At 39.9% G+C, this 27,114-nt stretch overlaps 1 protein-coding gene across 3 annotated transcripts in view; it reads left to right on the forward strand.

The window, feature by feature from the left end:
* Nucleotides 1-25,224, forward strand: part of SLC44A3 (solute carrier family 44 member 3) — a 36,530-nt gene extending 11,306 nt beyond the window's left edge. For 2 of the 3 annotated variants that reach the window (XM_072343496.1, XM_072343497.1), the window contains 7 exons: nucleotides 3,996-4,161; nucleotides 9,888-10,044; nucleotides 12,413-12,496; nucleotides 21,469-21,606; nucleotides 22,107-22,343; nucleotides 23,865-23,957; nucleotides 24,832-25,224. In XM_072343496.1, coding sequence (XP_072199597.1) covers nucleotides 3,996-4,161; nucleotides 9,888-10,044; nucleotides 12,413-12,496; nucleotides 21,469-21,606; nucleotides 22,107-22,343; nucleotides 23,865-23,957; nucleotides 24,832-24,837 — 881 coding nt within the window. In that variant the 3' untranslated portion in view covers nucleotides 24,838-25,224. Of the gene's footprint in view, nucleotides 1-3,995; nucleotides 4,162-9,887; nucleotides 10,045-12,412; nucleotides 12,781-21,468; nucleotides 21,607-22,106; nucleotides 22,344-23,864; nucleotides 23,958-24,831 lie in introns of all 3 variants that reach the window. The other variant, XR_011904522.1, reaches the window with a different exon arrangement.
* Nucleotides 25,225-27,114: the final 1,890 nt, after the last annotated feature.

Consider the following 27,114-nt stretch of genomic DNA (forward strand, 5'->3'; position numbering starts at 1 on the left):
AGATTCAGCATAAAAGAGAAGGTCATTTCTAGGCACTTAATTATCAGTATATTTCTCACATGGGGAGTCTTGTAAAATATATGTTTTGACTGAGATCTTCTGCCAGGAAGCTCTTAGTGGAGGTGTCAATTCTTTAAGACTTTCCAGTTAACAAATTGGGTGTTAATATTCAGAAGGAAATGTGCATTTGATGAATAACGCATACCAGTTCTAAGTTACAGCCTAAGTCTTAGTGTGGTTAGAAAAATGCAACTTCACACATCCACCTGATTTTTCTGATTAAAACTTGATGCCATTCTTTTGTCATTTTTGTTTGTAATTAAGCTTTTTATTTTGTTTTGCGTGTGAAATGGTGGCTGTTGTTACCCAACAGGTGCAAACTGAGTTCTTGGCAGAGTCAGATACAGGCTGAGATGCCTGTATAAACGGTGTGTGAATGCCCTGTAGCAGCCCTGATGCCCACTAGGTGCCGATAAAGTCATGTGGGAAAGGTTTGTTCTCAATCTCAGTTGTTTACAGCAGCTCTGATTACAGAGTAACTCTTGAAGGGAGCTTGAAGACAACAAAGGCAATTTTAGCCTTTTAATGATCTAGGGGAATGATGAGGGATTGTTTCATCTGGGCCACAGGTTAAGGGGTTTTGAAGAAGGTAGGTGACAGAAATGTGACAGTTGTTCTGTCCCACACTCTATCCAATAAAGCACAGCTTAGATTTTGTTTGCAGCTCAAGATGAGGATAAGCAAACATATATAGTGCTGTTTGGTTAATAGCATGGTATTGGCAGAGCAGCTTTGTATTTTACACTGGTTTTCTCTGATCACCCTCCAGATGGAAGACATTTCCTTTATTGTTTGGTTTTTGTTGTTGTTTGGTTGTTGTTGTTTTTTTTTTTTTAGTTTTGTGGGCTTTTTACATCAGCTGAGAGTATTTCTCTGAAGTTCTCCCAAGATCTGCTCTCTTGGAACATTTGTTTTCTCTGTTGACAAACAGCTGCTTAGCAAGCATTCACTTTGTAAATTAAAGCTGTTTTTGTCTTGTTTTTGACACTTTGACTTCCCATTAGTGTATTTTCTGAGACTATGTTTGAAATGCAGATGTATTAAGAAAGCTGAGAAACTGAAATGCTTATGAAGAAAATAGTCTTGAGTCTAATACAAAGAGATGGGCAAATGAACTTGGCTTGCTGCTGTGCTGCATCTGTTCTTAATGTTTTCCTTGAACCTTTGCTAGTTATGTAATATTTAAAGCATCTCTGCATCTTATAGCTCTGGAGCAGCTGATCTTTGCTTCAGCTGTGATGCACCTGATCTTTATGCCATTGTACAGGCACTTATTTACATCTTCTCCAACAGCTAGTGTAACTGTGAGCAGAGACACAGCCTTCCTGAGAGCTATAATAGGTGTTTCTCAGAAAGGTACTTATGCACATGACTAACTTGAAACACATGGATAAGCCTATTAAAATCAGTGGGACTACTTATGCATTTTAAGGTAGGCACCTGCTTAAGTACCTCAGTAATTCAGAATGTGTAAGAGCAGCAGAGAGCAAGTGAATTCCAGACCTGGAAATCTAGGAGAAATGCCAGACTCCTCAAGACTGGAAACAGTGCAAACAGTGGCACCAGTTAGAACCATTAGCCGGGTAGGAATGGAATTCAGCTGTGCTTTAGAAAAGCTGGTAGATTTTAGGGTTATCGAGTCTTATTGTTTGTGAGTTTGTGGGGTATTTCACTGCAGATCCGAAGTGGCTGTCTGGCTGTATGTCATTCAGCTTCCTGGTGTGCAGGAGCTGTGGAGTCCACATGGCATAAATACTGTGTGTGTAATGTAGGATGAGAAGGCAGCATGAGGTTTTCCATTTGTGAAGGTGCATGCTGTAGGCAATTGAGCAATAGAACTGTTGTATCAAGTTTTTCAGTAGCTAAACCAACAATGAAGGCTTATTTCCTGCGAGGTCCTTGATTTCCCAATTACAGCTGGCTAGGTTAGCTATAAATAACACTATATGGGAAAAAGGCTGAATAAAATAATACAATAAATTCTGTTGGAGGACATATGAAGATGCAGTGTATGCTGCCAGAACCTTTCCTTGCTTAACAGTGGGAAGTTCATGTTGTATTTTCGTGTTAACAGGAACTGATAAACAGGCTCTCAGTATTTTCTGGACAGTGGTTCTTTATTTCTGATAAGGAAATTGCTCAACTGAACTTCCCAGGAATTTTCATCCCTGGAAGCAGCCTGCTGATCCAAGCATCAGCAAAAACTTGCAGCAGCTGTTGCCAAATAAGAGCATCTAATGCAAGTCTTAAAGAACCAGAGTGCAGCTGGTGGTGCTGTGCATGCGCTGACTTTGTTCTGGCATTGCTGTGCTGACTGACATAGTGGCACAGCACTGGGCTGCTGAATCAGGAAGAGAAACTGTTCTGCATGCCGCTGCAAACACTTATGGCTGTTTGCATTGTTAGCAGCCCTGCTTTGAAGTATTTTCTGCAGATCAGCTCTTGTACTGATCAGAGGTTTCAGATTTGGTGATTCATCTGGAGGGTCCTCAGTTCTTTAGGTTCTTTACTGACTTCTTAGCATCACCGTTATGAATGCACAGCACACCAGAAAGGTTGGGTTTTGGAACACTTTGCTGTGATTATTTTCCTCTTATTGGAGGAAAAATATTCCATTGACAAATTAAAACTGTCTTTCATGGCTTTGTTGAGAAAGTTTAGCTTGCACAAACAGATCATAGTGAAGTGATGAAGAAAAAGATGCTTTTGTTAACAGAGTATCTGTGTTATCTTTTAAAGTTTATCCCTGCTGCTAGGAGTGACATGTGACAAATAACATTGTATTTTATAGTATGTTACAATACTGGGCCGCAATAGGCCCAGCAGGAGTACCAGTGGGACAGATATTTATGCTGATACATTCTGTGAGGTTACCAAACTAGTTCACCTTAGCTAAACAGCAGAATGAGAATGGTGAATTCACAGGTGGATGTGCCTGATTTCTGTGCAGCGCAGTACAGTGCTGTACGTGCTCTCGTGTCAGGCTGGTCAGAAAGGACAAAACCATTGCCCTTTTGTACAACTAGAACAAGAAACAGCTCACCTCCAGAGCTTGTTTTATTCTGTAATCTTGAAGTGTAATGAATTAAAGGCCTGGTGAACTTAAACAAATCCAAAATCTGGGTGGTGGGCCTCGTGAGCTTTCACTAGGAATGAATGTTCCAGTGCCATTATCCCAACTGGACTTCAAAGTGAAGTGGCATAAATTGGATTACACAGAGAAAGGTCGGACCACTCAGTTGTCTGAGCTATGCCTGCCTTTTGTGAAAAGCCATCTTTCAGTATGGAATGAATTCTGTGTTATTAATAGAGGTAGAAACAATTCTATTTAGCTTGAATAATTGCATTTATTGGTGTTCATCAATACAGTAGGAGTACTTACTACCATACAGATGCTTTCTTTGTCTGCCTGTATTCTGCTCAAAACTAAAAAGTACAGAGACTAGAAGGAATTGACCTACTTCTAATTAGTAATAGTAATTAGCAATAGTAGTTAAAACTGTGATTTTTTAAAATTGATATATTTTGCACTCTTAATATTTTTATGTACTTTCTCTTTTGCTTCTTACAGAGCAGTTATGAAGTATTTTCTAATTTACTCTGAGTTTATTTCAAATTTGAATGCAGAAAATTCAGATTTAATTTGCATCTGAAGCAAATCTGCTCGAATCTTGAGCAGTATTTTCTCCAGGATCTTCATTGGTTGGTAGCTGTCCTCTCAGCTCTGTTGGCAGCTCTTCTTTGAACCTAATTTAAATCCAAGCTTTTAGTAAAATTTTGTTTTTCAAAATTCCATTTCAATTAAAATTTTGGCTCTCCAGTTTTGTCAGAGAGAGAATGGAAATAAAATGCATTTATAATTTAATTGAAGGAACTTCATTTTTTGTTTGTATGTGGTGATTAATGTTAATATGACAATGTAATCTCAATCCCAGGTACTGCACAGACTACTTCAGAAGGACAAGTGGAATATAGAGCTTTTTCTGGAATTTGCTACATGGCGTGGTATCATTTCGTTGGCCTTATTTGGACTAGTGAATTCATTCTTGCCTGTCAGCAAATGACAGTTGCTGGAGCTGTGGTTACTTGTTACTTCAACAGGTAAGTGCTGAATTGTCCCCTCAGAGTTTTGGGAATTTACTGGCATTTGCTTTCAGCCTCTTTCCAGGCAAGGCAGTCTCAAACAGATTGCAATTTATACCAGTATCTTGCATGTAAATAGTATCATATAAAATAGTATTGACTGTTGCAAGTTTTTGAGTAAGATGTTATAGTGTGTATGCTATTAATATGACTCACCTCTACCTCTGAAAACTGAACCTTGATACAAGCCATGAGAAAACTGCTGTCTGAGGAAGCTGCCATTCACAGGGTGCGAGGCTGCATTTGGCCTCTTTCCAGGAGACTGCATCATCTGCAGATGGAGAAGCAATGCATAGCTCTGCAGCCATCTAGTGTGTTAGATGTTAGGAATTTAGAGATGAGAAATCAAATTTCCTTCAGTTTTATACTGCCCGGAAAGGTGAAGGTAGAGGTAATAAAGGGAAATCCCCAGTTACTGGGATTCATACCTGTTTTGACACATAGGATATTCTAAAAGGAAATTAGCCTAGTTTCATGCACTGGTACAGTACTACTCAGTGCTACCCTGCCACTGTGGGGGAAGACTTACATATCACACTATGCTGCTGGGTCTTTTTCACAATAGAGTCATATCCATTTTGTATACATTTTGTATATGTTTTTCTATTCATTTATGAGCTTTCTCATCCTCATTGCTCCATTCCTCTACTCCTGGTGATGAGATTTTCTGGTCTGTGAAAAGCTCTGGCATTACAAGGGGTTTCTTTATTTTGTGCTAGAGGAAAATGGTGATAATCTTGGTTTGCTGGAAAACTGCCTCAAGGAAGGCAACCCAAGGGTGGAGGGTGAGGACCTGGGGAGCCTGGAGCTCCAGCTGCTGCCACCTGGCTGGCAGGGAGCTTTTGGCTCCAGAACCCGGGTGGCACTTTCTGTTGATGCTGTTTAGAATGTATTCCTGGTCATTTCAGTTTCTGAGAAAAACCTCATGCTGAAAGGTTTACCACTGATCGCTTCTCCTTTACCCAGCGGAGACAGTAGCACAGGTTCTTGCTTGCAGGAGTGCTTCAGCCACACCAGCCAAGCTGAAAGAGGTGTAACAGCCAGCGGCCCTCTTTTAAGTGATACTTTTTCATCCCATTTGGTAATACTAGGAAAAGCAGTGTTTAATACATGGACCAGGAGTGCTTCTTTGCAAGTATTCTCAGCACAGCCAATAGCCAGGCCACTAAATTGGGGCTAGTAAGAGTGCAGGTCAAACCTAAAATGCCCTTTTTCAAAAGGCTGGGGTCTGCTTAGTGACACAATTATTTTACGTGCTGTGAAAGGACCAGAAAAGGGAGGAACTCGCATTTCATGTGTCATCTTGTTTTTCCTGCTGAAGCTCTGAACACCAGTTACCAGCATGTCTGTGGTTCCGTGGGTAGCTGGCTGCTCTTTTCTTCTAAGCAAATTTATGTTCCTCAGGCTTTAGCAGTTGATTCAGCTTTGGCAGATGAATGCTGAGGCAGTAAGTGCTCGCTTAAATTGCTTGCTTGAGAAAGTAGGGGAGAAAAGTATTGCTGCCTTGTACTGGATTGTGTGCTGCAGTGCACGTTTGTATGATACGCTGTCTAAATCCCCAGGGTAAAGACACTGTCCGTATCTTCTTCATGCAGAGCAGGGAAGCAGCTGTAGGAATTGTTTAGATGACTTCTGCTGCTGTGCTAGGGTCTTCTGCTTCCAGCTATTTCCTACTGTTGCATGAACTGGCTGTGGAGTACACCTAATTGTATTGAAAACATTTTAGTATATCTACTTCGGAGCCTTCCTCTTGTTTGCCAGGTAACATACTGAGTTGAGAGACTTGTGCTTGCAAAAGGAAATACAGCTTTTCTGTGTTGCTGATCCCTCTTCCTGGTCTGTAGGCTGTCAGCACAGATCTGCAGAGACACAGAGGATGGCAAGAGAATGGTGAGCTACAAGAGCAATCGCAGCACTGAGGGCAGGGGTTATCTCAAGCTGTTCCAGCAATTCTGAGCTTGTCCGCTATGTGTTTTTAATGTATTCCCTGGGGCAGCATCATAAAGGCATGCTACAAGAGTCTGTTGATGATACCTCACAGTGAGGCTTTCTTCTTGGGCTGTAAGTGCTCTGAGGAAATGGCATGGCCTTTCCCTGCGGAAATCTGCTTCTACAGTGCACAGCAATGTGCCAGGCAGCAGAGTTGCAAGCAGGGAGAGCAGGGTTGTTGCTTTAGTTTTACAGGTAATGTGTGTTTGACCTATATTACCGCTGTCAAAAATGGATTTTGTCTTCTTTTGTTTTGGTTGAAGCATGAATTTGTGGAAGAAATTATTAATTTGATAAAATAAAGAAGATTTATTTACTCAATGGTCACTTTTATAACTTGTGAAAAGGGTCCAATTTAAAAACAAATTTTTGTTAGTATTGCTGTCTTATATGAGGGTTTGTTTTCACCTTGGTGTGCTTAGAGGCTATGCATGTGTTTGCCTTTTTGATGAGGTTTTCCTCAGGATTAAAGTAAGGTGGTATGGTAGCTTGACGCATGTCACAGTGATGGCTGTCCTGTCCATGTTTGAACTTATTTGATAACCAATGCGTGGATATCACTGCACAGCGCTGACACTAAGAGAGTAAGTCTTTGCTGGACTGTGGTTTTAAAACAGACTCTTAGGTGGTCAGTACTACAGACTTCCAGAAGATTCAGTAAAGAGGTGAAATACATCTCCCAGTAAGTCAACAATCCAGCTTTATGCATTTGCACCAAAGTCATTGAGATATTGTGAACTAGGACTGAATTTTTAGAAGATTCCTCTCTCCTTTTCAAATATGTCTGAAGTGTTTATGAGGATCCTTTGCCCTACCGACATATTTGACCCAACTCATGTGAAAGGGCTCTTGACATGCGTGTGGTTGGAACTATTCCTGGTTATAAGTACAGGTAAAAGGGCAGTTGTAGGTGCAGAATGTGAGCTCAGTGTTAGCTTAATGATGTCTCTTCTATTACAGATCTTGTAATGTATTGTATTTGTTTAAAACTGAAATTGATATTTACTTGAGGAACATGTGAGTCATTCCTTAAAGCTTCTAAAGTATTTTACACTAAATCTCTTTTTAAGCTGCCTTTGGAAAAAGATGAGACAGGAGTGAAGAAAACCATAAGCACAGCTTTGAAAAGGACAGGCTTGTTTCGTTCAAATATCAAAGTCATCTGGGTATATCTAGATTGCCTTTTTTTCTTCACACACACTAACAGTGGATTTAAAATGAAAGCTGGGATGCATGTGTGAACATTGCGCTGAAGGAAGTTAGTGTTAAAAGGCAGCAAATATCACAGAGCTCATAAGAAAATAAAGATAGGCAGCACTGAAGAAAGAAAGTAATTTAAAGATGGTGCAGTATTGAGTACAGATTCAGAGGATTTTGGAACTTTAGTGTTCTGTGTAAATCCCATGGGATTAACCAGAGAAGAAAATTGAGGTAATCAGTGTCTTGTAACCAGTTCTATCAGACAGATTCCTGTTTTCTCCCAATACTTTGCATGCATTTGAATGCACCGTGTCTGCACTATGAAGTCTATGTGTGCAGAGTTCACTGAACAGTATAAAATGTGCACAAAAACTAATGTATGTCTGATTGCATGTTTGTGCTAAAGTCATTCCAGATTGCAGCCATATAACGTAAAAAGCTGGGTGAAACTTCATCCTTTGAGGTTCTTAGTGTAGGTGGATGACTGAGCCAGACTTGAACTTGATTGGAGTCACAGGCATCACCTGTTGTTGCATTTAGGTATCACTTCCCTGTGCTTCCTTCCCTGAGCACAGAAAATGTTCTTTCTCTATTCTGTTTGGAAGTAAAACAAGAAGCTTTGTCAGACACTGTTCTTGGGAGAATTCCTTTGCTGGGAAAAGAAGGTGTGGAAGAGCTTCCAAGCATGTAGGAATTTATCTAAAGTTCAAATTCTGAAATTCTGCTCATTAATCAGACCTGCTAAAATACCAAAACCTTTTTTTCTCATTCTTCTTAGTAGCAAGTAAATTATTAACATGTGAGTAAACTTTGTGCTTCTTGTATTTCTCAACCTTGGTTAGCTTTTAACTTGCAGAAATTTAATCTTTTATATTTTGAGATCTGGCTGAGGCTGTTATAGGTAAGGCAGTGTAAAAGGGAACAGGAAGTGCTGTTACTATATGGATAGAATAAATCCTGTGTTTTGGGATGTGTGCGACTCCAACATAGAAACCTGATCACTTTTTTTAATGAAAAGAAATATATATATATATATTTATATATACGAGGTAGAGAATTCCAGTATCCCTCAAGCAGTTCCCCTAGTGGTGAGACCAAAAATTTAAAAAAAAAAAAAAAAAATGCAGCAACTGCTTTGCTGGAATTTCCTATTTAAAATAATGTGGTACATTCACATATTCAAACAGAACCTTTCAGCTGTGAAGTTGTCAGTGTTCTGAATGAGCTGCAGTGATACCTTCAGGGCTCTTGCAGAACTGTGATATGTATCTTCAAGGAGTGTATGTGGAGATTTAATAAAGGTGCATTTGTAGATTTGAGCTTCAGCCAGTCACCATCTCTTATTGTTAGTTTCTACTGCAAACTATTCATTTTTCAAGGTAATAAGCTTTGAAGGAGTTGCTTATGAACATGGGATTTGTGCTGACTGATTGTAACTGCTGGTTCTGCTGCCTGTTTTAGGGTTTGGCCTGTTGCATACATTTGCCTTTCAGTAAGGTAGTTTATGACTATTAATCAATGCTTTTCTTGAACCTTCCGACATATATTTTTAGCTATTTAGTGGTAATTGAATTTTGAGCTTTCTTTTTTCTTATAGCATTTGAAGAGGAGTGGGAGAATGGTTTTAAGATTATTTCCTGTTCTTCCTTTAAATTCTTGAGAGCTGTTGCCACACTGTTCTCTGTAAATGATTGACACAACACTCAACCTTATAAAGGAAGCAGGAAAATCAAGCTTGTATTTGAGATTCATAAGCTAATTGTATGAGGTTATTATTTTGTCTTTCCATTTCAAATATCAGAGACACATCATTTCCCAAAAATGATAGAGGTTAGATTGCAGTGGAATTACAAGGTTTTTCTGCCAAATCATAATTTTAAACATACAACGTGGAATTTCTTTCTTGCGCGTTCCATTTTAAAACAAAACCTATTCAGTGGAAAGGGAAAAAAGAAGGCATTAGTTATCGGAACAAATTTTAAAACAGAATTTAGTCAAATTGCAGCAGTGGAAGTAAACAGCAGCTCTCGGTATTGCATGAGAGACCGTGTCATATTTATTTTTCTGCTTTTAATTTTACCACTGAAGCAGAAATAGCGGATTCATTCCTTCAGACTAAAATCTTGCAGAAACAAAAGCCTAGTAGAAGATTTTGGAGGATAACAGAAGTAACAGAAACTGGAGGGAGGTGATGGATGTTTGCCTCTGATATTTTCTGTAGTAGGTTTTTCTAGATATTTTTCCATTACTGAGTATGTCAAAATATTCATTGCTGATGAGTTAAAGTAATCCAGTGAAAGTTTTAAGCTTGGCTGCTTTCCTTTGGACTGGGGTTAAAGTTCACATGAAGTCAGAAGGAAAACTGGAGTTGTTTAAAGCATGAGAGTGTGTACCAGCTTAGGTTTTTACTTTTCCAAATACTGAAATGATGCCATGCGTGTCTTCTTAAATAACAGTTTCCAAAACAATTTTGAATTGTTTATTTTTCTTTCCAGAAACAAAAATAGCCCACCACGTCATCCAGTCCTCTCCTCCATCTCAGTTCTTCTTTGCTATCATCTAGGAACTGTTGTAAAAGGCTCATTTTTAATCACCATACTGAGGATACCAAGGATTGTTCTCTTGTACCTTTATAATATCCTAAAGCAAAAGGTGAGTATATTTCTGTAACACATAGAAATAGTAGTTGAAAGGTGACGTTCAGGAAAAGAAATGTGAAGAATATACTTAAACTTTATATTTTACCCATTTTCTTCATGGAGAGAGTCTTTTCAAGTGCTTCCCTTTTTTTCTCTCTCAACTCAGATATTTTTAAGAGGAGAAAATACTTGCATTAAATATATATATATATATGTGTGTGTATATATATATATATATATATTTAGTTTGTGTACGTAGATGTTTTTATCACAGATAAATGAAAAAGTGAAAAATCCAGACGTGATAGAATACTTTATTTAAAATTTTTGCTTTTTTTTAATTATTATTTAAAATAAAGGTAAGTTAAGAATTGCACTCTTTACTACAAAATACCTTTCATAGAAAAGATTTCATCTGCCTTGTGATGTGTTTGTAGAAGAAAATGTATGAAGCAGGAGCTACTCTGAGGATTTTTATAGGTTCCAAATTGCATCTTTTACAGCATATAAAAATATATCTTGGTTGTTGTGATTGTTGCACAAATTCCTGTCTTTCACGCATCTTTGCATCTCTTACCTTCTGTTGAAAACACACCAGCGTGGTTCACTCTGGCAAAGAGAATGGGCTCTTATGAGTGCACAGCTCTGACATCAGATGAAGATTTAGACAATGATTTTAAATATAGGCGTTAGGTGTCATTGTTTTTTCTCTAGAATGCATGTCTTGGCCTTGAAATATATTATGTATAGCTTTGACAGGATATTTACAACAGGTTTTGTTTATAGGTGGTAGGTGAGTTGAGTTGTGCTAGAAAGAAGACAGCATTGTTTGCATCTAGAGGAGGCAGACGAAGCGGACTTGTTATGAGTGTTTATAATCTGAATACGTGTCAAAGAAATACTTAGCAAAGAAAAATATTTTTGTCAGTAGCTGTGTGCTCTAAGCTCCTTTTGGCCCAACCACCGAGAATCTGGCTAGGATATGGATATGACATAACTGATAACTGTTCCTGAAGAGGCCAGCTCTTGTCCCTGTTCCTCAGAAGAATTTACCACAAACTAACATGACTCCTTCCCATGGCACAAGGATGGTCTTTGGTCATTTTCTGTAGCAGGAGTAGTACTAAAGGGTGGAGAACAGATGCTGCATTTTTCTAGAGCTTCCAGACTGTCACCTTTGCAATAAAAAAAGCTCCTGTTTTCTGAGAAGTCAGGGGTCTGCAAGCTCTGCAGGTAAATTTACCGGTGTTTCCTACACAGCAGTCTTCAAGCCAAATAGCAAAAAGTCCTTTGCTCTATTTCTAATAAACAGTACTTAACAAAACTAATACAGCTGTAGTAAAATTATCTCTCCGGCAAAGCATAGCAGGATTAAAGTATGTGCAGTCACCATTTTATAGGAATTATCCTATGAATATTTTCAAGAAGTCTGTGGGGAAAAATGTTGGGTTGTTCATGGTTTTATCACGGTAGCTGTGGGACATGAGGATTTCATACTCTAACTGGAAGATCTCTGCTTTCCAAAACAGAAGAACATTCTGGCCGCTGAAAACATAAGGTTAAAAAGATTCAAATATCACTGAACTGAATTTCCTTTTGGTGAGGAAAACAGCCATTTAAAGCTGGAATACTACCAGGGCTACCAAGATATCTCTGTTGTCTCAATTCTGAGCTCATGATGGAGGTGTGGGGGCTAGAACAGACACTGAGGTTTTTCTCCTCTGTTGCTGGCATGGTATTAATGTGGATCAATGGCCTGTTCCTAGGAAATATAAGTCTTTTCCTCCTGTCCTGAATCATAATGCGTGCTCAGGTCAACAAACACACACACACAAATCCTGCTTCTTTTATTTTACATTTGTCCATTAGCTTACCAGTCATTTCAGAACTGTGAAGGTTGTTTTTGGTTGTTTTTTGTTTTTTTGTTTGTTTGTTTTTTTTTTTTTTTTTTTTTTTTTTTTTTTTTTTTTTTTATAAACAGCAAAAATGTTTAAAAGAACCAAACGAAAGGAAAACAAACTGTCTCACTAATCACTGCCGAGTACTGTAAGGGTTACTGACTTGCCTGCCTGTTTTTTTTTCTCTGTGCAGCTGCTAGCTCATCAAGCTGCTTACAGCACTTATTTTCTTTCCTGGAGAGGAATCTTCCATGCACAGGAAGGAAAAAACAAAACAAAAAAAACCCTAGACTCAGCTCATCAGTCATTAATGCTGTAGGGTCTGAATTAAAAACAAGTCCTGTAATCCAAAAGGAAGTATCTGCTGCGTAAGTGAATACTCTGTTGGAAGAGTCAGTCACCTGCAAAGCACGCTTTCTGAGATGGTAGTTTTATTTGAGTCTAATTCTGTGGCCAGTAACCAGACGTTTCATTTTATTGCAGGAAAGTACATGTGCGAAGTGCCTGTTGAAGTGCTGTTTCTGCTCGTTGTGGTGCCAGGAAAGTTGCTTAAGATATGTTAACCAGGTATACTCTGTCATCTCTCTGTCACTCAGCCATCTACACACCTGTTCTGTGAACTGTGTGCGTGCTGGCTTCATTCAGCGTGATGAAAACAACATGCGGTGCGTGCAAGCCAAAGCTACCTGCTGGCCACCTAAACAAGCCAACAAAGTCCTCAAGTGTTGGTAGAGGTTGTGTATCAGCTCCCTGATGTTTTGTGGCACGCAAGGTTGCTGAGTGTGGCATTTAGAAAACTTGTCAATACAGCTTGAGATGACCCCTCACAGGCCCACCTGCTATTTCTGAAGGTAAGAAGATTAACATCTTGTTGAGTTGTGCCAGGGAGACTACTGAAGTGTCCAGGTGGAAGGAAGCAATGAACAAGTAAGAAACCCACCTGGAGATGTGCCCTTAAACTGGATGCAGAATTTTTCACATACTGAAACTAAAAAATGGAGCTCTTGGCTGATTTCTGTTATTTATATACCTGGGAATATGATCTAACATGAAAAAAAAAAAAAACAAACCAACAAAAACAGGTGATATAATATTCTCTGTATTTGAAAGACATCTTTGTTTTGTTAGCAGTTATTATTATTATTTTCTTTCCAGTAGGGTTTTTGTTGGAAATAGATGATTTCTAAAGTGCAGCAGTTTTTCAGACACTTGATTCCTACTCTTTCCTTCCTGATCCTTTTCTGCAAGTATACGTTTACTTTTCCAACCTCTATATACATCATTGTAAATAGCCAGTTTTTATCAGTCCCCTTTTGTTATCTCTGGTGGCTGTGGTATTATTAATGTGACAAGGAATCAGATGTTCATGCTGATTCGTAACTCCCTGTCTGCTTCTTTCTTTGTTCTCACTGCTGAGAACAGCAGTGCAGTAAACAAGACGATGCTGATAAAGGGTCTGACTTCTCATTCTAAAGTAGGTGCATAAATAATGCCTACTCTTGGACAACCGCGGAGAGAACATTTTTCACTTAGTTCAACCTAGATTAAGTAAGTATTTGTGCAGTAAAATCTCTGCTTCCAGCTGATGAATTTTCCAGGCTTACATTTTTTAGGTAGATCTTATGGTCACTGAGTTGGTGAGGAATCTCAGAGTTCGTTTTGACTCCAGGCTTTCCATTTATAGTCACCCTTTCCCCTTGGCTTCCTGCCTTCCAAAGAGATAGCCAGCATCATAGCACTTACTTTCTCCAGCTGTTGTATGCAATATGTGTTTGTTACGAGGAGAATTAATTACTGCAACGTACTTTCTTTTGTTTCGGAAAACTGTTTTGTAGCTCTTGTTCCCTTATAAGATTTCCTGTTTCCTAATCTATTGTAGGCAAATTTCTGTTTTTGTACAGGTCGTGATTTTTAGAGTAATAATCATAATACTGTGTTTGCTGTTAGATAATTGTTTGTTTGAACATCTTTTTGGCAAAGATGATTGTGTTCTGTGTGCTGAAAATGGGGCAATTTGGGAGACTGAAAGTGAGAACATTTTAAAAGATTTTTAAAAGAAATTTTATCAGTGTGAAGGGGTAATATTATTCTCAAGTTATTGTGTTTCATAGACTGATTGGTGGTTCTGCTTTTTCTATAAAGAATGTATGCAAGCCTGTTTAAATATATATATATGTGTGTGTGAATATATATATGTATTGACTAAGAGTGAAGGTTGTCATTTCCAGAGGGGAAAAAAAACAACAACCGTGGCTGTAAAAAACGTAACATATAGTTTGATTAACAGAAGGGGTGTACTTAAGAGCTCTTACTGAGATAGTGACAGCTTGAAATTTCGCATAGCTGTTGAACAGGGACTCGAGGGCAGGACTTTCAGGGCTTTTAGAAATCGCTTGTTCGCATTTCTAACATCTTGAACATACTTTTAAGTTTAGATTTTGATTTTGTTTGGGTTGAAATAATAGAGATTTAGAACAGCTGTTACAAAAGCTGGTCCAAAGCTCGGCATGTACATTAGCATTCCTTACTGTGCTTTTGTCTTTTATTCCACTATTATATTCTTCATTATAATAAGCATATAATTACCTTGAAAGGCTTTTGGTGGTGGTTTTCTTTTTGTTGTTGTTTTGCTTTAAGGAAAAGAGGAGCCTTCCTCTTTGCTTCTTCAGTATTTTCTTCAACCTGTTGTTAGATTGCTTAGATGATTTGAATTCTTTCTGCTCCTCCATTCACAACTTTAAACAGAGCCCCTTGTTCCCCCTCTGGGAAACTTGCAGATGAGAAACAGGTGCTGGGGGAAGTAGCACTGGTGACAGTGTGTGAGCTTCTTTCTTCGCATGTGGTATCAACCAAGTGCTACATTATGATGATGTCAGAGGGACAATGTGCCATTTTTCAGGTGGGATGTAACACAAACTTTAATTGTTGAGTCTGATGCAACTCCTGTCCAGGCTCAGCTAGATTGTGTTCAGCCCCTTGCAGTTTAACTTGAGCGGGGCTGAAGAGGTATCCATTGTGATCTTTGTGTTGTGACAGATGTGCTGGATGCTGACTGTTGCCATATTTCCAATGGCAGTGGTTGCAGGAGGGGTAATGTAAACCTAGTGTCCTGTTCCGATTGCAGTGTAGGTAATTACATTCTGCCTTCCTAATTTTCTTTTGGATTTGCAACTGGATCCTGTGCTAAACTGTGGTGTCAGGTTGCTATGTGCTGTTAAACAGTTCACTCCTTAAGCTGTTCCATTTCAGTCATGGGCAAAGTGATTCATGTGTGTGTATAATCCATTAGTAACAATTGTAAAGCACTCTGGGTTCTATCTGGATGAAAAGTGCTTTGTGAATATAAAGTCATTATCCTTACTTGACAGTTCTGTTTGCCAACACTTGTCAGAATTACCACAGATTTTTCATCTTCTGGCTCTGATGGTTTCAGTATGTTCCAGATAAATATATCCAATCATCTCGAGTAAAATCTGGGATCCTGAAACTTCTCTTCCACAAAAAGAATATACTGTTTTCTTTATGTGGCTTGGGAGCTACAAGGTCTGTCTGTCTCCTGCTCCCCTAAATTGTTGTGGCAAAGTCTTAACATTTGATACATCAAAGTGGTCACTTTTTTTCTTTACAGCCTTGTTGCAATGAATATGTATGTATATATATATATTCAATAATATATCTAATTCAGGATAATTCTTCTTTTCTCTGTCTGCTTTTGGGTTTATCTGCAGCCAGTTGGCAGGCAGCAGTTCCAAAGCACAGCACATGGATTTCTGAAGGAGTTGCTGAGCTGTATGTGGTTTCTCTGTTTTCTTCAGTACAGTTACTTGCTGTTCAGCCTTCCGGGCCCTGCGGTAGCTGTTACTGATGAGCAGTAGTGACAGCCTGCATTTGCTGGAACTGAGACCCAGCACTGATACTGAAAGCCAGCAAAACTCTAGTTTAAAAAAAAATAATAAAAAATTTAAAAGGAAAAGCAAAACATCAAAGCAGACAACCAGAAGTACGTGTGCCTAATGGTCACACATCTGTGGCAGCTAGTTGTCTCTTCAACTTTGGGTATAAGTCTGTCAGGAGGTTGTTTTTAAGTGCCTTCTGGAGAAATGACCTAGATAAAACCAAAATTTCAGGCATGCTAATGGAAGTACAATTCTTCTGTGCGCTGCCAAACACATTGTACCTCACCCCATCAAATACTTTCTTCGTCCCAAAAACAATACCTCATTTTAATATTACTGGCAAAGTTTCCTCTAGATATTAAGCTGAATTTTCAGTCATCTTGAAAGTATTGACTAAAATTGGCTAAAACATTTGTCTTCATGAAATCTTCTTTTAAATATGTTTGTTTTCCCACTAGAAGCTTCATGTATGCGGTAACAGGAGATAAATACCACAGGTCTTTACTTTCTCCATAGAGTCTGTGTTGTGGGGGAAGTAGGTGGATGAGAGTTACCTGTTCTTGCTTTGATGACTTATGTTGAAATGGAGCCCAGTGCAGTAGTGGGGTGCTGCAGGAGAGAACACCTTCCCAGGAGAAAATTGTGTTCATTGTACCCACTGAAAGACAGCTATGGAGGGAGTATATGACAGAGTAGGAAACAATGAAGGTTGAAAGATGAGATGTTTTCCAGCAAGTCCAAACTGTAAATGTAACGTAGAACGCAAATAATGGAAAGTTGGGCTTTCTTGACTGTTGGGGAAAATTCAGGAGGCTGTGGTTTCTTATGGATGGTGATTAGCCTAAGAATCAGTGGTAACCTTTTCTATGTTATCTTTATGTTTACTGGGGAAGTGATGGAATAGAATATTCAGAGTGTGCTGGTCAAGCACAGGGCAGTAGCCTTTAGTTAACATGGCTGCAGGAGTGTCAAATTCAGTCCTAGGGAAGACATGGGATTAAGTACTGGTGCCAGAAAGAGGGATGAATGCCACTGTAGAAGTTGCTGGTTATGTAGCCAGGCTCATCTCACAAGATGGGACTAGAATATATTGCTGTGGTCTACTCTGACAAATAAAGGGTAAGCGCAAGCACATTTGATGTCTCTCATTGCATCAGGAAGAGAAACAGTGAGGAAGAGTAAAAGCCAAGATGAGATCTGCAGAAGAATGAGTAGTTGTGAACTTTTCATCAGTAAATGTTGTCTGGAAATTGGAAGAAGGATCCTGAGGACCAGAGGGACAATGGTCTGGAATAGTTCCAAATGTACGGCCTGGGACAGGGTACAGCCCTACGTTGTTTAAAGAGGAGTTTTCCACTTAGTGTAAGGAATCATGTAGCGTGATAACCTGAAATAACCAGGGACTGGAGTGGCTGAATGTCCACGTGTTTTCATGTCTTCATCCCTTCAGTGGGGTCTCACAGGCCCGCGTTGCTTTAACTTCCTTCCTCCATCTGAGAACCACAGTACGGCTGTCTCACTGGCTCACCAATGGCTTGTGCAGCAGCCACAGAAATGCCATTGCCACTTGCTAGCAATAGATCTTGTTTTCTGAGGGGATTCCTATGGCAGCTGTGACAATTGCAGGCTAGGACATCTGAAAGCTCAGCATGAGCTGCATGACATTGTACTGTCTGCAGTAGCTGGGGCAGCCCCCAAGAAGACTGGATCAGCCTGAAAATATCAGTAGAGCAGAAAAAGCTGAAATGGGATGTGAGACCAGCATGTCTCCTGCCTCTTTTTTAAGAGGATTCTGTTGCTATGGCAATCCTGTCTTTCCCCAAGCTCATTTTATTAAAGAAAGCCCTGGAATGGAAGACTGAATTCAGCTGTTACACAAAGTAGCAATTATTCTGAACAATCAGGGAACTTATGGCCTGTATCTAAGCCACAGAGCCTTTCTCATGAGACTGGCAGGTCAGTTTTTCCAAGACCCTTGACATTCTGTGTTGTGAAGCATAGAAGGATGTATTCTTTAAATAGTTTTTTTTTTTTTTTTTTTTTTTTTTTAATATAGTGTGGTATTTGGAAATATGTAAACATTCGCATTCCTTATTTATTCATCCCGACACTGAGAAACCAGTGTCTAGTTCCCAGGCTGCAGGCCAGAAGGGCTTCGGTTCTTCACAAAGTTGATGATACAGCACTGACTTCCTGGTGCAAGGATGAGGACTATTAACCCATAGTCTCCCACCCTTGCCAATCCGTGGTATGCTGTCAGTCCCATTACACCTTAGTTGTCTCTGTAGGAGAGGCTACCACTGTGAAACATCAGTGCATTAAGCAGAATTTAGTTCTATGACAGTTGTATTGGACTGCACTGAACTTGTGCCTAGCTTGGTGTCCCATCTGCAACAATGATTGGAGTGCAGAGATAAGAAAGTGTTTTTCCCTGTTGTTACTGTCCCCAGTGCTGTTTCTGAATTTGTTTCTGGCCTAGGAACTTCTCAAGCTGAGTGTAGTTTCTGTGTGTTTAAAACCTCTCAGAGATTCCTTTTCTCTGAACTTTCCACCTCTCCCTTGAGCTCATGGGAATTACGAGCAGCTATAGCATCCTTTGGCCAGGAGCTCACATCTTGCAGACTGCAGTGAGAAGAACTATCATCTTTCACCGGATCTGGTTCCTGCTACTTTATATGGTGCCTGCACTCTGCTTAGTCTGTGTGTTAGAAGAAACAATGAGCATCTAATTCCATCTACCCTCTCCATGTTTCTCATGCTTTTGTTGTCCTCTCACTGCATCCTCCTTCAGTCATCTCTTTTCCAGACAGCAGAGTCTGGTGTACTCAGTACTTCCCCAGACAGAAGACATTCCATACCTTTTGGATCATTCCTGCTGCCCTTCTCTCAAACATTTCCAATTCCATTAAAGCTTTTGTGCTTGGGGAAAGAGAACACAACAGCAGGGGAAAAAAAAAACCACAACAACACAGCATATTCTAATAGTCTGTTTCTAAATGATAGCAGGCTCTTAGCTGATGGTGCTCTGCCACTTCAGCCTTCACAGCTATCATTTATTTGCAAAGGAATGTGTTGCTGCACATAGTCTCTGATACAAAGGCTGCTCTGAAAGTAATGCCTCCTGTGTTATGTTGGCTTACAATGTCAGAGGTGGATGTTGATGGTATAGCAGTAGAGGCTGAATCTTCCCACCAATATTCCATTTTGTTGTGTTGCCATATGACAGATGGCAGCAGAGGGGCAGTCTGACAAAGTGGGGTCTGACGTGGAGGCACATATGAAGCCAAGGTGTGTCATTGAATTCCTCCACAAGGAAAAAATCACACCCATTGACATTGATTGCCTCTTGCTGAACATCTGTGGAGACCACACAGTGGATGTGAGCACAGTGAGGCGGTGGGTGGTGCATTTCAGCTGTGGTGACAGTGGGTCACCTCCACTGGTGCAGATTGTTATGAGCATGGCATGCAGGTTCTTGTTCATCAGTGGTGAAAATACATGGATAGTGGAGGTGACTATGTGGAAAAGTAGGGCTTTGTAGCAGAGAACTTGCTCTGTCTGGTAGTGTTATTGTGTTCTTTGTATCTGTTGTAATTTTCTTGGAAATAAATAAGATGCATTACTTTTGGAGTGGCCTACATTGAAAATAAACGGCATATATAAACTTCTTAGTCCAAAGTGATCTGCAAATATTGGGACTAGCTGATGCATGTTAGTTATTTCTTGGTGGGTCATGATGAGAAATCATTTATGCTGATTGCTGTGCAACTCTGCACTTGTAATGGAAATGTATTTTTCCCTTAAAGGCAGAGGTCATTTGACTGAGTCTTCAGCTTTTACCAGTAGCATTCTTATTTCACCTATACCAGTAACTAGTTTTGCACCCTTCTGGTACTTCCTTCATTTCTGTGTGTCTTCTGCAATGCAGGCTTACTACCAGCTTGGGTGTTGGTTGTGATTGAGCCGTGTGATTTGTTGAGGTGGTAGTTGCCTTAAATGCCAGTTCTTGTGACCTGGTCTGTAAATCACAGATGCCCATGCAGGCGGTATTCAGTCTCCAACATTGTTTTCCAGTTTTTCCAAGATAACCGTTCTAGTTAATAAATATCAGAAATTCTTTTTGTTGCACATTCCTCAGATACCGAAGTGCCTAATTCCAGAATGCAAACAAGTAGTTATTTATTTAAAGCTTGGAAGCAGTGTTTGTACAAGTGCACGTGCATTTTTAGCATTCTTTTTTAATTTCTTAAATGTAATTTATTTATTTTTCTGTTTGTAATGAATACAGACTCTCTGAACAACCAATTGGCAAAATGCACGCTGCACGCACTGGATCAGGATTTGCTTTGTAAATTCAGTTCTTATGGGACAGAAACAAACCTACAAAACCTATTTTTCCACTTTGTGTCATGATTTCCTTTCTGCTAATGGAGGTGCTGCAACAGCCTTAATTCACAACGTGTTGTAGGTCTGACCATGACTGAAAAATGCAGGGACAACTGCAGACAGACGATGGAGGGGGAGCAGAGTCTGTGTAAATGGAAGTCAGAATAGAAAGCAATTTTTCATGTTTAGGAAAGAAGTGGGCTTGCTTGTCCAAACAGATGGCTATGAAGATAGTTGTTTCTGTAGAGCTCAGAGGAATCTTTCTTTCTTTCTTCTTTCTCTCTTGGAGTAGATAAAAAAAAATCCATGGTTCTTATTTGCACTCTTTCCACCTATGGGGGCACCAGCTGCCATCCGCATACAGTGTTTACAGGATGTCACTGTTTAATATACTCTTTGTTTGACTTACTAATCAGAGGGAAAAAATCCTTTGTTGCATATAAAATAAATAATGTTCAAAATGAAGATAAAAAGCATCTTTGTGTTGAATTTCTTTCTTTTCTATAATGTTTCAAGGTAATTTCAGTATGGCTTTGCTGCATTACAGACTATTGGGTAAAAGTGGACCCTGCAGAAATATTTTGTTTCAGCAGAAGGTGTTTTATAGGAGGCCAATGTAATTCTCTTTCATCAAACCATTTTTCTTCCGCTGCCAGCTGAAGCAAAAAAATAATCTAAGATTTCAGTATGTGTCAGGGTATATAAATTCCTTCAGAACCATAATCCCATGCACACTGCACTTCTTAATGACCGTACACTGTGGTTCTTACTGACGGTAACTGCTCTTTTGTGACATAATCCACCTTCTAATACTTAGAGAAAAGGAAAACATGCTGGCAAAGTCCAACTAACCTTTCAGGTGGCTCAAGTGCTGTTTATCTTAGCTCATATTTTGGATGCTATTTCAAGACCTCATTGAGGACTTCTGCAAATGGAACAGATATGTCCTCTTATTCAGAAGAGGTGCTAAAATAATCCAAGTTGGTCACCCCCCATCTTGGCCATTGTCCTTGTAAAATTCCCTGTACTAAAGAACCTGTCATGTTTATTATTAAAAATGATGTAGAAAGACAGTTTGAAGTTAGAACTTAGTTACTGCAGTCACTTGAAATAAAATTGTCAAATTATTCAAAATAACTCTTTGTATTCTTAAAGTCAGCATTTCCAAATCATGTTTCAGACTTTCAATTGTGTTGAAATATACCCTAGTTTAAAAGCATCTTTCCTCTCTCATTGCGTTGTCTTCTCTCATTTTAGCACGTGTACGCAACTACTGCCATAAATGGGACCAATTTTTGTACTTCAGCAAAGGACGCTGTCTTCATTCTGGCGAAGAGTTCTGCTGAACTTGCATCTGTTAGCTGTTTTGGAGGTTTTACTGTATTTCTAGGAAAGGTAGGAGTAAAGAAGGTGTCATTCTGTAAGAATGAAGTGAAAAATCAGGGTCTCATCCCAAAGTACCAAAAGTAAATAAGGTTTGCTTTTGTTGAACTCAGTGTTAATGCTCAAAGCTGAGTTTGGGAGTGAAAGTAATGTTTGAGGAACTTAATCCTTTTTACAGCCTTTACTGCTATTTGTGTGTGCTATTGCAGTGTCCTTGGCGCCGCTCTTGCAGTTTCTATTGCACAGAGCCTTTGGTAAATATGCAGTAAAAAGTTGCCTCTGCCCTACAAAATAGACATGCTGAATTGAATGCAAAGTGTGATAACAGTGTGAAGCCAGAACCTGGATAGCCATTGTCCAGATGGGATATACGGTTAAAATATCAGCTATAATTTGACCATTGGTTTTGATAGATCTTTTTCCTTTTTCTTCTTATTTGTTTGTTATGTTTTTCCTTAAAATATTACTATGTGATTAACAAGGCTGTATTTCTTTCTTGATGCCCCTGACAGGTTTTTGTTGTATGTTTTACTGTTTTTGGAGGATTGATGGCATTTAACTACCACCGGGAGCTGCAAGCTTGGGTAGTTCCTCTGTTGCTGGTTGGATTTTTTGCCTACCTGATGTCCCACAGCTTTCTGTCTGTGTTTGAAGTGACACTGGATACCATGTTCCTCTGCTTTGCTATTGATATGGAAACAAATGATGGATCTGCAGAGAGGCCTTACTTTGTGGACCAGGAACTGCTGGTAAACTCCAGTGATGACAGCAAAGATACTTGCTTCTAAGCTTCTGGGGCGTTTGTCTTTCTACAGGGCCTAGTAATCTGACCCTCATCCCATACTACTTCCTTACCAACACCTTAGGTCAGGATGGACTCAGGGATGAGTGCATAAACATAAGCAAATGAACTCTCAGTGGTCTCTCCGTGCTAGCTATGGTCTGCTGCTTTCTGATGGATGCTGTAGTTTTGAACAAACATTAATTCAAACTTGAGTTGCTCTGCTTCATCCATGTGCAGGTTCTTAAGCCAAAATACCATACTGGGTCTCTTGATTACATCCTTCTGCTGCAGCCTGGTTGTTCTGCCTCTTACTGTGATAATTACTGTGTTGTATTACAAGCTTTCCACAGAGAATTATTACGTAGCTAATAGTGATGAAGAGCTTTAGTTAACAACTGTATCTGAAACATTTGAGCACACACATGGTATTATTTTCATATGAAGAAAGTATTAGAAGAGACAGAAGTTTTTTTTTCCTTTCATACTGTTTTGGCAGTTCTGTCTTTTTCTTCACGAACCGTGTGACCAAATCTTGGTGATTCATGAAAAATTCCACAGCCAGCACAGCTCACATGACGTGAATCTTCTGGATGGATTTATACAGAAAAGCATCAAAAGAACTGGGGTTTTTTTTTTTGTTGGTTTTTGTTTTTAATGCTGCTCTTAGATTCCCGTAATGTTTCTAGATTTTTCATTTAAAAACAAACAAAAAGGAATAAAAAGGCAGACTCAGGATAGGCTTAACCCTTTCTACAGAGGAAAGCAGATAGTTCTTTGGCCTTGATTCAGAGCAGTACTTAAGCCAATGTCCTGAAAAGGAATATCTTACTTAATGGAAAACTCTGAAGCCTTGACCTTTCTTCTTCTTCCCTTTCTTTTGCCAAACACTAGAATACTTCTTAAGCCAATTCTCCTTCATGAAACTAACAGAGGCTTTCCATCCTTTTTAACTTTTCTTTAACCCTGGCTTTAATTCCTTGTAGTTAGCCATGCCCTGGAGTCCGGGGTGAGGAGAAGACTTCCCAGCAGGGAAGGCAATATGTATAGCCTTGCATGGAAAAACTGGGGGCAGCACGCCCAAACTCCTCATTGCATAATTAAGAGCACGTTGTTCACATAGCCCTGAACTTGGAGTTTCCCAACACATGAAGGCACTGACATGTGACATCTGTGTTTCAGTTGGGTGATAAACATCTGGGGGTGGAAGGGAGGCACTCGAGGTGGGCAGAGAGCTGGGGAGTGATTCAGATGGACAAGGAGTCCCTGTTGCTGCAGCAGAAGTAGTGGGAATTCTTGATTCGTTCTCCTCAGCTGCTTTCACCGCCCCTGCAGTCCCTCCCAGTATCACTGTGTTATCCAGCTAGTTGTATAGTCCCAGGTTAACTATCTTCCTTTACAAGGTGATTGTTTCTTTTTTTTTTAATTAATATTATTTTAAATAATAGCTTGGGTTCCCAAATAATCTCACCCTGCTTTCTGTTTGTAGATGTTTGTGAACGGGAATAACAAGTTAACAGACAGGAAAAAACACAGAAGCATGAGACGGGACAGTGAAGATGGGACAGAGCTCCAGCCTATGGTGAGGCAGGAGTGCAGGCTGGGAACTTGCCTGCCAGCTGATGTGCTTGTCTTTGTGTCCTGAGAACAGATGTAGATGGTTGCATGTTTTTGGATTCCTCGCGGCAATCAACATGCTGTATCCCTCTCCCATTTTTCCTTCTATTGCTTTCCCTCCTTAGGAAACCCTCTGCTTGTACACGATGGATGGATCAAACGTTTGTACTCATCCATCTTCCATTCCCACTCACTGTGCCCAGCAGAACAGTTTGAGAAAAATGAGACAACAGCAAGGGGGTGGGAGAGCAATGCTGTTTGGGCAGCCCTTCGTGTGTCTGCTGTAAGACAAGGCAGAACAGCAGCGGGCCACTTGGTTTCTTGTTAGAAATGCTCAAATTCCAGAACTCTAATATTAGAGCTGAAATGGCTTTCCTCCCCAGGACAAGACTTCCCCCTCCCCCCATCCTTTTTCTAGTAGTGTCTGTATTTGTTTCCTCTCTTTTATGCTGGAGTGAAAATAGAGAGATGCTAGAAGGGAGCTCTGCCCTTCCCCCAGGCTTGGGAAGGTCCTGGGAGTAAAGTTCAGTGACATCTGAGATGCTGCAAATTGCCCAAGCTGAGGAACCGCCCCAAGTTCAGGATCTGGTGTGATTTCAGCCTCCCGGTGCTATAGAAAGGAATAGCTGTACTTGTTCCTTCCACTGTTTGGGTCTGTTTTTGCATGCTTTAGTAACACTTTGGCAAGCACAGAAACTGGGGAGCTTCTGTTCCCTAAGAGAGGATAGAAGATGTCAGACACAAAAGAATCGTAATTATTTTCCCGGTTTACTTTTACAGACATATAAATGCAGTACCAGGACTCCATGTCACTTGACTACTTTTTTCTCTCTTTGCAGACTTGAATGGGAAATGCATTGGGAAGTACTAAAGCAGATCAGCAAGAGCAGAAACAGTTGCAGAAAAAAAAAAGAGCAGAAGGTTACCAACAACGCAGGACAAAGTGACTGTTCTGTAAATCTCTGCTGTGTGCTCCGTGCTGGTAAAACGACAACCTGTTTGCATGAGTGATGTACTGAGTGTCAGCGCATCTGATTGTTATTAATAGTGTTGTTACAGCGGTGTATGAAAGTCGTTAATAAACAAATTCCTTGTAGGTTTCTTTGCCCCCTAAGTTGAAAATACAGAATTGAAGGCTCTCAGAGCTGCCCTTTTTATCTTTATGGTGCATCGTTTAATGTGGAGTTGTTGAATTTTGTACTTGGACTGTGTCTATAAAACAGCCTTCTGGAGTCTGCCTTGTTCTGGGGGGTGGGGGTTGAGCTTTAGATTTTATTTGGTTGAACATGACTGAATTCTACCTTTTAAAGCTCCTTTAGCTGTTTGTTTGAAGAGTGGGGTAGGAAAAGTACTTGAACCAGGGATTTCAGTGTAGTACACATCAGTGTAGGAAGTAAGACACTGCTGCAGGTAAGTGACTCATAAATGGTCTGTAATGGTCTCATAACAGGGACTGCAGAATAGCTTGCTAAACCTTTGATTAGTCACAGCTTGGAAGTGGCATACAGAAAAGCAAAGCTCATTGGTGGTCTGAATGCCTGATCTGTTTTCATCTGGATACTTCGTCTGATCTGCTGGTGAAAAGAGACTGGTTGCCTGCCAGGAGATGCTCAGAAATACTTGCTTCTGATTCTTCTAATATAAGCCGCTTTAGCAATTCAAAGGATAAGGGATAGGTGATGAGAAGGGAAAAGAAAGATTAATTACTTCCTGGCTGTCAGGTGAAGTTGGATGGGCAGTCTGAACTAGTACTTGATGTAGGGGCTGGCAGCCCTGCTGGTGCAGCGAGATTGGAACATGGCGATCCTTGAGGCCAGGCCATTCTATGATAATGTGATTTTAAACACTTGGGTACTTCTGGTGCTTGTGGCTGCTGAATGAGCAGTAACTCAGCATTGTTGAGGAAGTGTACAGATCTGGTAATACAGAGGGACAGAACCCTTCCTCTCCCACAGTAAGGCTGTTTCCAATAACAGTGTCTGCACAATGTAAAAATGTTTACCAGTTTACAAAGTAGATGGGCTTGGAAGTTAGAAAAATCAGTTATTACAGCATGGAGTTTTCTCCTGTTTGTATTTGATGCTTATGCTGCACGTTTTAGCCCTTGACTTGGGAACTTGGTGGAAGAAAGCAGGAGATGTTTTTATCTCCATGTATAGATAATCTCCATGGGATAATCTCCATGTATAGATAATCTCCATGCTGGACAATCTAACTGATTCCTAGTCTCAGAGTTTACGTGGTTCTTTTCATTGCAATTACTGATTCAGGATCACTGCCTTCAGTGCAGCTGCTGGGTGGAGAAAGGACTTCTAGATGCTTACTAAGTTTGTGTTGCTTTTTAAAGAAGGACATTAATGAATTTCCCAGTTAAATTGTATTTACGTGTATTTCATTTAAGCAGTGTTGTAGCCAGAGTTACAGCTGTGACAACCTTGTGTTTCCAGTTGGTTTCAGAGGACAGTTCAGATGCATTACCTTTTCACTGAATTAGGCCTTTTGACTAAAATAGTTTTCAGGTGTGACACAAGATTTCCTAATCATACACATTCTGCTAGTAATTATCTCAACAGCCTCCAAATGTAGCATTCCTGCCTGGCACAAATCCTCACCTGAGCTGGAAGAATAAATTACCCTTACAGGAACTGCTTGCTGTTCTGCTTCCCTATAGGATTCCATAGTCAGGTAACTAAAGCAGGCTGGAAGTAGAGCTCCTGTGAATGCCATAAGTACTACTGATAATTGTCCAAGCCGCTTCGGGTATTTGCAGTGTCTGCCCTGCAGAGCAGTCCAATAGTGTGTGGAGCCTTGGACTGACTGATGCAGTTTCCTGCAGGTGACCGGATTCAGAGGAAATGAAGGTATGTTTATAATTATTTCTCTTAAAGAACAGGAGCTGGGGGCTATTTGGATACCAGGAGAAAACTACATATCACAATAAGTTTTAAGCAAGGCAGTTTGTATTTGTTTGGTGTCTTCTTCAAACTCGTGCTTAATTTAATTAGGATTACCTTGGGTACCTCAGTGAGTGACAGAAATGGGCACACTGAGAACTGTTTGTGTGTTTTGTGCCTCCTTTCAGATACACAAAAAATGCATGCAAGCGGTTCTGAGTATGTTTT

The sequence above is a fragment of the Excalfactoria chinensis genome, chromosome 8 (assembly GCF_039878825.1).
Source record: "Excalfactoria chinensis isolate bCotChi1 chromosome 8, bCotChi1.hap2, whole genome shotgun sequence".
Taxonomy (NCBI): Eukaryota; Metazoa; Chordata; class Aves; order Galliformes; family Phasianidae; genus Excalfactoria; species Excalfactoria chinensis.